At 50.9% G+C, this 12775-nt stretch overlaps 2 protein-coding genes across 4 annotated transcripts in view; one reads left to right on the plus strand and one right to left on the minus strand.

Moving 5' to 3' along the window:
• CUEDC2 (CUE domain containing 2) overlaps positions 1-10439 on the plus strand; it is a 19916-nt gene extending 9477 nt beyond the window's left edge. Inside the window, exons 2-9 of one of the 3 annotated variants that reach the window (XM_006014795.3) lie at positions 2525-2616; positions 3397-3540; positions 4126-4187; positions 5255-5388; positions 6715-6885; positions 7194-7255; positions 9180-9240; positions 9600-10438. In XM_006014795.3, the coding sequence (XP_006014857.1) occupies positions 2543-2616; positions 3397-3540; positions 4126-4187; positions 5255-5388; positions 6715-6885; positions 7194-7255; positions 9180-9240; positions 9600-9746 (855 nt within the window). In that variant the 5' untranslated portion in view covers positions 2525-2542 and the 3' untranslated portion in view covers positions 9747-10438. Of the gene's footprint in view, positions 1-2524; positions 2617-3396; positions 3541-4125; positions 4188-5254; positions 5389-6714; positions 6886-7193; positions 7256-9179; positions 9241-9599 lie in introns of all 3 variants that reach the window. The other 2 variants (XM_025209555.1, XM_025209603.1) reach the window with 2 other exon arrangements.
• Positions 10440-10469: 30 nt separating this feature from the next.
• FBXL15 (F-box and leucine rich repeat protein 15) lies at positions 10470-12771 on the minus strand (the record flags this gene model as incomplete). The annotated part of the gene is made up of 3 exons (XM_006014838.3): positions 10470-11458; positions 11812-12314; positions 12673-12771. Coding segments are annotated over 3 exons (792 nt in total), but the record flags the coding sequence as incomplete, so codon positions are not given.
• Between the last annotated feature and the right edge of the window lie 4 nt (positions 12772-12775).

Consider the following 12775-nt stretch of genomic DNA (forward strand, 5'->3'; position numbering starts at 1 on the left):
TTGGGTCTGGCATTGGCGGCTCATGTTCATCTTGGAGTCAGTAATGACTCCAAGATCCCTTTCCACCTCTTTGCTTTCAAGAAGGGAACTCCCCAGCCTGTATGTATGCTGTGGATTCCTTCTCCCAAGGTGCAGCACCCTGCATTTGTCTACATTGAACCCCATCCTATTCTCATCTGCCCACTTTTGTAGTCTGTCTAAATCTAGTTGCAGCCTCTCTCTCCCTTCAAGTGTGTCCACATCGCCCCACATCTTAGTGTCATCAGCAAACTTGGACAGCATGCTTTCCACCCCCTCGTCCAAGTCACTGATGAAGATGTTAAACAGTTCCATTTGTGCTGCTGAGCAGAAGAGTACCAGCACTTTATACCGTGACAAACCTGCAGTTGGTGCAGAGAACTGCAGCCCTTGAGGTTAGATGTGACAGAGATGTGATTTGCCTTCGCCAGAACCGAATCCAGGAGGACTTGGCGCACTTGTCTCACCTTTCCCAAACAGATGTATGTATGCATGTGTTGCCAGCTTGTGTTAGGGGGGCCCAAAGCACAACACACATTTTAAGTGGGCCCCAGTGCTCAGGACCACACAATACCCACCACAGATGTTCCTTACGGGTGGTGGTATTATGGAAGAGAAACTTCCCCCTTCCTCCCCAGCTCATGGCTGTCTTGTCTTGAACTCAGCTTCTGCCTGCTGCTCTTCACTCAGGCACTGGTCACAGCTGGGCAGCTGGGTGTGGAGATAACGCCCCTTCTATTAGTAAGGACATGGAGACCTACATGTCACCTAGGTAGTACTGGCTCTCCAGCCTATGTTCTTTCACTGACTTTCCCAAAGGCTTCCTATAGAGACTGAATGGGCTGGAGGTGGAGAACTGAGATTGGGGGTACATGGTTCATGAGCCTGTTGGAGTAGGAGGAACAGATGCATGTAGTGATTTGAGAAAAAGCCTAAGCTGTCTCAGGATGCTTCCACCTCCTCCTGCTGTCTTTGGGAGGTCAACAGTGCACATTGATGGGATACTCCAGCAAAGACCACCAGGTGGTTACAGGTTTCTTTCCCAGTTTCCCTCCACATTGGCAGGTGGTTGATGTTTCTCTGTGGTTGATGCTCCTCTGTGCTCTGAGCACAGGTGTGGTAGGTAACACAGCTGTCAAGGGTGCTGCTGTCTGGGACAGGGGCTTCTGTGTCTGGACCTGAATTCCAGGGGACTGTTGCAGAATGCATGGGAGCCCAGCTGTTCTCTGCCTAAGAAGACCTCAGAAGTGCCATTTATAACTGGAAAGGGAAGTTAGGAGCCAGCTGGATATGTTATTCTCCATGGGGAGGATCTTCAAAATCTGTACAGAGTGCAATAGGCTGACTCTAACATCATCTCTCCCAAAGACCCATCTTTAAGAAAGTATCCCCTATGCCCATCCAAGTCTACGCTCAGCACCTCATGGGGTTGCTGTCCTATGGTCAGTTGCCTAATTTAGGGCTTGAAAGCTGCATCATTGGAGGACTGTCACTGGAGTGCAATCAAGTGTGTAGGTTTGGAGTAGTCATGGTCAGCTTTGTCATACAATACCAGTTTCAGTTCTTTGTTAAGGAGAACTTGGCTCTTGTATTAAGAGGCTGCCTGCCATGCTGTCCAAATTGGTTTGTACCTCAAGCAGCAGGGGGCCGGTGGGATGAAGACAGACTGGTGGACTAGCTTCTCTGCACTGGGTTCAAATGGCTCTAACAGTGTGGGCAGGCACTGCCATTGCCTGCGTGGGAGGTCTGTGATTCTTAGAACTCCCCTGTTCAGTTCCAGTTATCAAAGGCCCCCTGTTGTGGCCACATTCATCTGCAGAAGGCCTCATTCACAGAGCACAACAATGGGCTCCCACTTGGGCAGGATTCCACCAGCAATGTCTTGCCTGACCTGGGGACCTTTGGTATTTTGGCTGGCAGACTTGCTGTCTGTGCCCTGTCTGGTATTTCCCTGTGAAAGCCATTAGAAGTGGCCCTTTCATGGCAAGGCATTACTCCAGCTCCCACCCATTAATGAGCCCAGGCTTTACTGCAAGTGCTGTTGGCTGGAAGACCCACCCTCTCCCTCTGTGAGCGAGCAAACCCACCACCCGAAGCCTTCCTCCTCAAAGAGTGCTGAGTTCCACACTCTGATCAGCTTCAGAAATCCTGCAGCTCCACACGTCAGGCTTTCCAGCTGTGCTGCTGACCCCAAGAGTGTGCTCGGTGCCACTATGGAAGGGAGGTGGGAAAGCAATTGGCACCACTGACCAAGACAGCACAGAGGAGCTGTAGTACAGACCAGGATACTGTACTGAGCAGGTGTTTCTTGTGGCTTCTCATGTTGCAGGTTTGTGGCAGGAAGCTTAGACTACAGTTACCTGCAGCTTTATACTGGAGTGGCAGAGTTTAAAATGCTTTGCCTGCTTGTACATATGTGCCTGCATTGTGCAGGGGAATACTTTATCTTGTTCTCGTCTTTGCAGTCATGGTGCTTTTTGTTTCCTTTTCTTGCTTCTCTTTAAAGACATCTGGATTAAGAGCAATGGAGCGGGAAAGAATAATTCAAGATACCTTGACGTGCTTTATCCAGTCCTATATCCCCAATGCTGATCTTGGGTAAGTACAGCACATCTATGGAGTCTAGACTCTTATCTGCCCCTGGAACTCTCTCCATCCAATAGTCTAGCCTTCCTGCATTGTATTCTGTTGTATTGTATTCAGGGGTGATGGTAACTTGTCCAAATTCTGCTATAGCCCTCACACCATCCTTTATTTAATATGACCATTCTAATAAAACTATGGATTAGGGGTTATTAACCTCTTTATTCAACAACATACCATTTTGCTCCTTTCATCCTTACGGCATCTCTGAGTGCTCTCAAACAGCAGAAAATCTATACATGTTCTCTATCAAGAGAATTTTACCAACACATGAAATATAGATGTAGCCACCTCTATGCAGGGACAACAGCGGGTGGGTGTTTAGCAGTACATGAAATTAGGACAGAAAGGGGAAAAGAATACTGTTTCATGTAGAAATCGGAGATAAATTTTCAGGTTGATGGACTGAGTTGCTGTGCCCAGAAACAGAAGCTAACATTGTCACAAGTGCTCAGGATTTTGGAGTTACTGTCTGAGCCGAGATTCAAAATTGACAGGATAATCTCCTGTCTCTGCAGTATATTGTGGTATTAATTCAGTGCTGACTGGGAAAGAAAGAAGCCATGTATTAAATGGGGGGTGGTGGGGGAATATTCTGTAGCCACCTGGATTATCCCGGAAAGTCTCCTATTCAAGTACTGGCCACGTCCAATCTGGCTTCAGGTGTGAGATCTGATACTGGCTACATGGGTCTGTTAATCCAGCTCCCTTAGCTTGTGGTCTCTGTGTTTCCAGTGGGATGGATGAAGTTGTCTTCTCCTACATCACTAGTGTCTTAGAAGAGCTGGGTTTACCAGAGTCCTCTGAAGAGAACTTTGATATGGATACCTTTGTGGAAATGATGGAAGCATATATCCCTGGCTTTGCAGAAATCAACAGGTGAGTGACAGTCCTCACCCAGGCAGTATCTACCTTGGGTTCTGGGCCTCAGTGCCAAGGGCCCCAGTGTTGCAGCCAGATGTGTGCAAGCAACTCAGTTCTTTGGTTTAAGGTACCACACCATGCAGTCAGGCCTTTACAGGATATAGGGTCATCAATAGAAATAAACAGTTTGCATGCAGTCCCAGTTTATTTCTCTGCACTTCCAGTAACACTAGTCTACCTCATGCACTAGCTGTGCAGGATCCATCATTCTAGATTGGTGGCTCATGAATTATAGAGCTGGAAGAGATCAGGTAGTCCAATTTCCCTTCTTCCTCTTCCCTACCTCCTGACCTGAGGGAGGATCAACTATGCTCACAGATTATTTGCTTTGCAAGGATTGGGTAGCTAGCACATTGGGTCATTGGGAGCTCTGAAGACAGATGTCAGCTTTGTTATTCCCAGAAACTCTTAATGTGGGGTGGAGAATCGCACACAAACTATAGAAGGATATGAAGCGGAGAGATGATCACGAGTTACTTAAATAAGAAGGATAAGCTAGTGCATTTCCTGTGCTAATTACACTCCTCCTGTCTTTTGCAGTGGAGATGTTTGTGAAATGATGTTTTCTCTCTCTGAAAGGCTCAGTAAAGCTCACAACCAAGGTAAGTTATGTGCTGGGTACTCGAGCACAAAAAGTGCTGTAGGGACGTGGTTTTTAGCTTCAAGTGTTTTGGGGGATGGGAAGGTGTCACAGGACAGTGAATAATCTTACCACATAGGCAGCAGCATTTAGAGTAGATTTTCCCATGGGAGTCTGAATTAATTGACTTTTTCTATAGAATTAAGTCAGGCCCTTGACATGAGTGTGTGGGAGGGTTTAGTAGCTTGGAATGCTGTCATTTGTGGCTGAATCGGAGCCTTTTGGATAGCATAATGCTGTTGGACAAATCCCTGAGGTAGCTGGGGATCTCAGCTGTGTATATAAAGCAAATTCAACGAAGTGGGAGGAAATTCCATGAACAGGAATGTGATATCAAGGTCATCTGCTGTGTATTTTGGAAATGGGTTTGGACATGCTAGGTGTCTGCCTTCCTGTAACTCGCACACTGGGTAGCTGTATCAGGTAAAACATCATCCCCATTTCACAGATAGATAAATTCAGGCAGGGAATATAAATGCCTTTCCCTAATGTCATGCACAGGGAATCTGTCTAAGCTGTGGGAAAAGAGCCTGCAGCTCTGATCCCACCAGTCCTGTGTGATTTAACCAGAGGTCAGTTTACCATACCAGGGTACACTGCTGACCGGGTCAGAGCAATTGGCTATGATGCATGTTGGGTCAAGTAGCATCCTGGAACTTTACCTGTATATTCTGAGATCCAAAAACATAAGCAAGATAGGTGTGAGAACATGGACTGGTAACTTGATTAAGACTCATGGGTGGTAGGTGGAGGAATTCATGGTGAAGTCTGGTCAGGTATTTTTCCACTAAGTCTGGAAAAGGTTAGGGCAAGGTACCCAAGCCTCTTGCAGCAAGATATGGGAACAAAGCTACAGCACCTGTGCCCATATATAGTGGCAGGAATGTGGTGGGCTTCCACTGCATCAGTTGAGAGGGATTTTGTTTTAGGAAAAGGCAAGATAACAACCTTATTGATCTAGTGGCAAGAGACATGTAGCTTTAACTTGTATGGGGCAGCTTATCAATACATGTGCATTGTGTCTTTAAGAAAAGTTTTGCCAAAGGCCTGTGGAAGGCATGAACAAAGCACCCACCAAAGAGCTGAACTGGAGCAGCAAGCAGGGAGCAGGTGCGCCTGAGAAGGAAATACTGCGTACGCCAGCAGAAGAAGCCATAGCTGAGGTACTGGTACCTGCCTGGAAATTGCCTCTTGTAATGCCAGAGCGCTAAACGCAGATGGAGCAGAGCTGCATGCCACCAGGACAGAGGTGACCCTGGGCATCATCTGTGTCTCTCAACCTTAGCTTGAGACGTGGCTTTGTCAGATCATGCAAGTTGGGTCTTGTCAGTAGGTGGGTAGGGAACCCACCACAAGCAGGGGTATGGGAATTCCCAGCTGGCTGTCCTCCCTCTGAATCAGCCCTGACCTGAGACCAAGGCTAAAGGATGCTGGGCTGTCTTTAGGATGGGATGCATCAGAGAACTTGACGGCTTGTCATTCAGGATCTTGCAGGACTGTTTGTAAGAACACCATAGGATTAGTCCTAGCCAAACTACAACTCCTCTTGCTACATTGTCCTACTCACCCATTGCAGTTTTAGTTGGATGTTGTATTCTCCGCTTTGTTCCAAGCCTTCAAACAGCTACCACACTCCTAGAGTTGAGTGCGTTTTGGTGCTAGGAAGCAATTCTTGATGACGTAAGTGTGCAATATTGCTTAGTAACATTTATTGGGCACTTCAGGGTCCTTTGTGGGGAGAGTGCTAACTTTAGGCAGGGTTGCTTGCTAAGACCCTGAATCTCATCCTCCCAAGACTGTTCTGGGCTATGCAGTTGAATGGGAAGCTAACTGCATAGTTTCACTGATTTATCCAAACAGTTGTGTTCTGGCTGTAACTGCAAAACACTTCACTGCACCCCTTGCCCTACTCCATGTATCTGAGGGTAGAATACCAATGATAGTCCCACAAATCAGTCATGGATTACCAGCTGCCTTTGGAAATTGCCCATGTTGCCCCTGAGCCGTTCCAGTGCAGTGGTAGCACGCTGTACTGTGCTTAGCCTGTACATCAGTGCTAAGTACAGCATGCTTTGACCCCACAGGAAGGCAGTGCCTGCTGTTAGTCCCCCAGAGAAATGAGCCAGCATCCCAAATCTGGCCCTCTGGGTGAACGCTTGTGCAGCAGTATAGTAGGGAAGTGACTCAACAGCCAGGAGCCCTACTTTGGAGGACTATTTGAAGCACATGGAGGAAAACAAGCAAGTAGGGAGGCAGCTCTTGGAGAAGTCCAGAGTGTGTGTGGGCAGCCACTACAGCAAGAGGATCCTGTAACTGGATTCCTACTGTTGGGGTAGGTGAGGCTTCCCCCTTGGAGTAGACTTGGATCTGCTGCAGCTGAGGCGTAATCTCTGTCTGAAAACCCTATTTCCCTGGCCTCCAATACAACATGGGAAAGGCCCAGGCCACTCACCACCTTCTAGAATCAGCCTGTGTCTTGCCCTGACCAGGGAGGAGGTGACCTGAAGGATGGCGTGGAGCTGCTCCTGGAGATGTTCCCAGCCTGCACTGTGAGCCAGGCTCAGACAACGCTGGCCATGGCACTGGGAAACCTTGAAGAAGCAGTACAGCTCATCATAGAGGAGAAGGTGGAAATCAGCCCAGTGGATGCTACCCTGAAGGTACCGTGCCCTGGGTCAGTTCAAGGAGCAGGAAGCAGCAGGACATCCCTGCAGTCCAATGCACACTGATGTGGTTCTGTACCTCCCAAGCCAATAGATCTTTTTGGATAGTAGGAACCCAGCCTACTTGTAAGCTTGCCTCCCCTCCCCCACCTGAGACTTCAGCTCACCAAGCTGGCAACAGGGAAGCGCAGTGATCAGTATCCACCTTCCCTTGTCTCTCTCCACCCATGCTGTGGCCAAGCCAGCAGGAAGGCTTGATCAACTGTGGTCATTGCAGCTCAATCAGCTTTCTTCTCTATTCCCAGGAGATGGTGAGGCCCCGCAGAGCACCTAAGCAAGAGGAACTAAAACAGTTGATCTTACAGAAGTAAGTACCTAGCAGTGAGGGGCCCCTCTGGTTCTTGTTCTGATGGCTGTGAAGTATGGGGGGGGGCAGGGAGGAAAATGTCCAAGAGCACCAGGCCAGAATAATCAGTCAGAGCCATGTGATGCCCCGCAGAATGGGTCACTAGTAGCTGGAAGATTCTAGCATGTCTGGCCCATGGCTAATGCTGAACTGCATGTATGATCAGAAAAGGCTCCATCCAAACTCTGTGCCAGGTTCTCCTATTTACATTTCCAGAGAGCCAGCTCAGAGAAGGCTAAAGGGAATTGTTATGTAGGCTGTCTCCAAAGGAAGGCTCGGGTACCAGATTCTGAATTAAGTATAAGTTTAACAATAACATACTTTTGTTTAAACTGCATTAATGTTCTGCTCCCCCACCTACCCCTGTGGACTATAGTGTCCATAACTAAAGCAGCCTCCTGCTTATTGTGGTATACTTTTGAATAAGTGACTATACTAGGGCTTAATTAATCCACTTCAGAAGCTCATCTGGATTCACTTTCCTGCATGTTGTCCAGCTACACACATCAAAGCTGCAGTCCTCATCTGCCCACCCAGCCTTGTTCATCCTGCCACATCACTAGTTACAGAGATCTGACAGCTGGGGTTCAGTTATTGATGATTTTGCTAAAGGCTAATGAGGCAAAACAGAATCTAGCACTGCATCCTAGAGAAGAGCAGTCTCTGAGGGGGTAACACCCTCGCTCCTTATTATCCCACACCAATTTAGTCTGGAGTTGAGGGAACAGACTTCATGAGTAAAAAAAGAGGCACTGGCTGTTAGTCACATTTGATAACTGCACTTTAATGACACTTTGGCAATGCCCTGTATTTTACACACCGTTCAAGTACAGTTCTGGAGAGCAGACCGCTGTACCTTTAAAACATGCAGGAGCAAGTATCTGGCTAGTGGGCAAACAGACAAGGCTGGCTGCACTGCTTCCATTATATTTTTGGCTCCAGAGTGCCCACAGGAGTAACTCCTCAGTCCAGTGAGCAGCCCCCTGTGCACCTTAGTCAGGCATGGTGCAGTGTTGTTTTCACATGGTCATGCTACAAACGGAACCCTCAGTAAGTCAGGGCTCACAGTGCAGTAAGGATTGAAGGAGCACCCTCCTGTGCAAGGAGCAGCAGCCACATCAGTACTGACTGCAGGAACCCCCTGGGTGTAGTCTTGCCTTTTTTTCCTTCTGCAGCATGGTGCTAACAGGCAAGCCTGTGGGAGGTGCAAGCAGACTCACCTGTCCATCCGGCCTGAGAAGGAGCAACCCCACCTGCCACGACAAAACAAACCTGGGCTGCTGCGTCTCAGAGTAGTCTGGTAGTTCTGGGACTCCCTGGGCCAAACTGAGTAGCCAAGCTACTTTCAGTAGTGAGAGAAGCTATATCATGCATGCAGAGCCTACCTCCAGCAAGGTACTGCTTTCTCTCTCCCACTCCTATGCAGGTGATAAGTCCTGCACCAGGAACTCCAAAGGTACATGCACGCTGCCTCTTGGCCATACGAAGGAGCAGTAGAATGGAGCACACAGCACAACACACCCTGTCTGCCACTCACCATGCTATAAAACCCTGTGGTGTAGCTGTCCTTAACATGGTGCTGGGCATATGCCAATAAACATGCTGGAGACCAAGAGTTTTCAATACATGCCTAGTGCCACTCTAAACAAGTGACATCATGCCCTTCCAGGGTGTAGCATGGAGTAGGCATTCCCCATTTCAGTATACTGCTCCTTAGCACACTTGTGAGGTTGTGGAGACATGCCCCACAGGAACACATTTCAGGGTCAGAAGCAGTGTGCAGTCCCACTGTGACCAGCAAGGGGCAGGAGGAATCAGCAGCACATTGGAGGGAAGGGGGTGGAAAGGAGTAAGTGTTGCATTCACCAACCCATTTGTGTTTCAGATACATGATGGTGGACAGTGCAGAGGATCAGAAAACACACCGGCCAGTACCACCAAAGGAGGTGAGAGCCCCAATAGGCACAGCTGATCATAAACCAGGGAGCTTCTCTGGCTCTAGTGTGACCCCACTGCAGGTCAGCAGCAGGCAGACAACAGGCCAGGGAGCTAGCCTGTTCACAGGGCCTAGGCAGGTGTGGCCAGGAGAGCAGGATCTACCCATCTCGACCACCTCCAAGTAATACTGGGTTAAGGGTACACCTTATCCATTCTTTACCCAAGACTCAGATCTCCAGGCAGCTAGTCTTGGACTTAAGGAGTGTTGCAGGGGGCAGCATTTCCAGCTCTTGCCAGTCACTCAATCACCTGGGCTGCCTCCCGCAACTAGGAGAGGCTTTTCACTTAGTGTCAACTTTGTTTCCAGGCTCCCAAGAAGCTAATCCGCTACATAGATAACCAGGTAGTGAGCACAAAGGGCGAGCGATACAAGGACATGAAGAAGCCAGAGAGTGAGGAGATGAAGAGAACTTACATCAGCCTCAAACCAGCCAGGAAGTATAAATTCCACTGATGGATGTTCCCTCCACATTATCGTCCTCTGCCTTGAATGGAGCGCTGGACCTGCAGCAGTTAGTGGAGTGCAGATGGTCCCCTCCTGTCCTAACTGGAACTAATCCCTGGGAGCCAGGATGCTGCTTTCACCTCCCCAAGTTAGCACCTGCTGCCCTGGAGGGGCCTAAGCAACACCATCCCCCACACCAGGGGCCAGGCTTGCAGAACCAGCTGAGTCCTAGGCACCCCCTGCTCCTTCATGCATGGGGGTTTTAAAACCTAATGTGGGCTTGTGCTGTCATGCATGACAAGCTTTTTAAACCTGTGTGCACTGATTGTACTGAGTGTCGCTGTTAATAAAGATGATGTGAGCTTATGTGGAATTTGGTTGGAGCACATGTGCCTTGTGGGGAGATGCACAGGTTTTCCCTGGAACAGGGATTCAGTCACCACTGATTCTGGCCTCAGACCCCAACCCTACCTGAGGACCCAGCTGTTTGGCAGTTTGCATTTGAATGCAAGGGTGTATGCTAGAGAATTGACCAGCACCATATTTCTCTGCAAGCACAACTGTACCTTACCTGAGGCACCCCAAAGAAACTTGCTCCTGTGGTCAGTGCCAGAGCCACAGAGCAAAGCCATAGGCTAGTGATGTGCAGCATGACAGTCTTGCTACATTCATTCTCTATTTCTGAACCAACACCTGGGTGAGTGGGGGGGGGGGGGGGGCCAGCCCGAGGGGAGTCACAGCCTGACAACTCACATTTGTCACATGGGCAAGATTAAAATTCAGGGTTCTTTCTTTCAAGCAACAGCTTTTAAGTGGAGCAAGGGCCCTGGGGTAAGGAACAGAGGCCCTGGGGTAAGGAACAGAGTCCCTGGCTGACTGGGACTTGCTGCCACTCCACCCTGTGCTGGGCCCCTTGCTGGCCTGAGGGGCAGCTCTCTGGTTTTTGAGTAGCTGGCTCCTATGTTCTGGCTGCTGCACCACCCCCTTCTACCCTATATAGTGGGTCCTGCATTTTCCAGGAGATGCCAGCCATTCCCCTTGGCTCAACTCTGCTCCTCATGCAGTACTCTGCAACCAGGCCTTGTGCACCACTCTCTCAGTCCACAGTCCCTGCACAACACACTCCTGCTCTGAACAGCAAGTCCCACCATACCCAAGAGCACCAGGGTCTGGGCTTCAAGATGCTTAGAAGACTACTTAAATAATCCTTCCTAGTGCCAAGCTGGCCTGGCATGTCGGGGAATGTCCAGCACCACAGCGCTATTGTGAGTGATTCCTGTTCTTCACACCACTGCAAAGGGACTCATTCTCCCTGTGGGGGCATCAAAAGAGTCCGCTCACCAACACATCAGCAGCTACACAGCACTGAGGGAGAGTGCAAGAGGAGGATGGCAAGTCTTATCAGGACCAGCCCTGCCAGTGGGATGCACCACCCCTTCCCAACACCTCAGCAGCAGCATTTCATGGCATCCTCCAGGAGGCAGAGGCCATGGTGGGTCCTTGGTGGCCCTCAGCAGTGGCTGTTCCTGTCTTAAATCTGAAGGTTAATGAAGGGGGCAAATCCAACCACATCCTGCAGGAGAACAAGAGCCCTCTGCATTGGGGGTTCCACATCCAGCTCCACCCCACGGTTGCGGAGGATGCTCAGGCTGGACTCAGCCACGTTGTGACAGTGCTTCACCTTCAGTGAGCGCAGCTTGGGGCAGTACTCAGCCAAGACCCTGCCAGAAAAGAGAGCACAAGCTACAGACTGTTGTTCCTGGCCCTGGGACTCGTTTCCTTCTCTGCTTCCAGCAGGCCAAGGGGCACGTCCCTGGGACCTTGCCTGGCATACACCACATGCAGGTAGGTTGGAAGGACTTGGTCCAATCCATTCCATCAGAGCCCCATAGCAGCTGTAGCCCACAGCCACAGGATTACATAACCCAGCCACCTAGCAGAACCTGTTAATGTTTTTCCCCTCACCAGTACTAAGCTTCCTGTGCAGCCAGTATGGGAGAGAGCCAGCCTCCCTCACTTTCCCCTTCTCTCCTGGTCCCACCCTCCACAACAACCAAGGGGACAAGCTCAATACCTGATGGCATCATTTTTGACCCGCAGGCACCCTGTGAGGTCCAGGTGCTCCAGCTCAGGGCAACACTTGGCAATCTCCTCTACTGCCACATCTCCCATGTTGGCATTGACAGCCAGTGAAAGACACTTGAGCCCACTACACTTCTGCGCCAGGTAGCAAACCGCTTCGTCCTTCAGCTGGCGACAGGCCGTGAGGTCCACTGCCTCAAGCGCCTTGCAGTGGTCGGCCAGGCTGCGCAGGGAGAGGCTGTCCACCCACTCGCAGTGCGCCAGGGAGAGCTGCCGCAAGTGCGGGCAGCTCAGGGAGATGGCCACCAGGGCGTGGCGGCTCAGCTGGGCACAGCCGTTCAGCTGGACCTGCTGCAGGTGGTGGTTCTGGCCGATCACAGGAAGCAGCTCCTTGTCCGTCAGCCAGTCGGCACAGGCCTGGAGGGCCAGCTGCTGCAGCACTTCGTTGTCCTTCAGGAGCTCGATGAAGGCAGGCTTGGGAAGGTGCGGCCCGAGCTGCAGCAGGAGGCAGAGAATGAGGCCTCCCGTGTTGCCCTGCCCCCCGCCACGTCCATCCCCATGACACGGGCGGCCTGGCAAGCTGCCACATCTCAGCAGGGGGGGCTCGCCCCCTTGGTCCCAGGCACGGGGTTGGCACCGCATCCCATAGCAGACCAGTAACCCCCTCCGCCAGCATCTGGTGCCTCGCTCTCCGGGCTCGCCGAGCCTCCCTCGCCCACGGGCGGGCGCGTGCCCGCTCCTCCATCCCTCCCGCTCACTTCCCAGCTTGGCTCCTTCCCGCTCTGCGAAGTGCCGCCTGCCCGCTGCGAACAGGGGCCTTCCCCCGGGCTCGCAGCCCCGCGCCGGCCCGTACCTGGCTGGCGTCGAAGCGGCGCAGGTTGGCCAGGTGCAGCTGCACGGCGGCGCGGAAGGCCTTGCTGACCCGCTGCAGGCGCAGGAGCTGGCGCAGCGGCAGC

The sequence above is a fragment of the Alligator sinensis genome, unplaced genomic scaffold, assembly GCF_000455745.1.
Source record: "Alligator sinensis unplaced genomic scaffold, ASM45574v1 scaffold264_1, whole genome shotgun sequence".
Lineage (NCBI taxonomy): Eukaryota > Metazoa > Chordata > Crocodylia > Alligatoridae > Alligator > Alligator sinensis.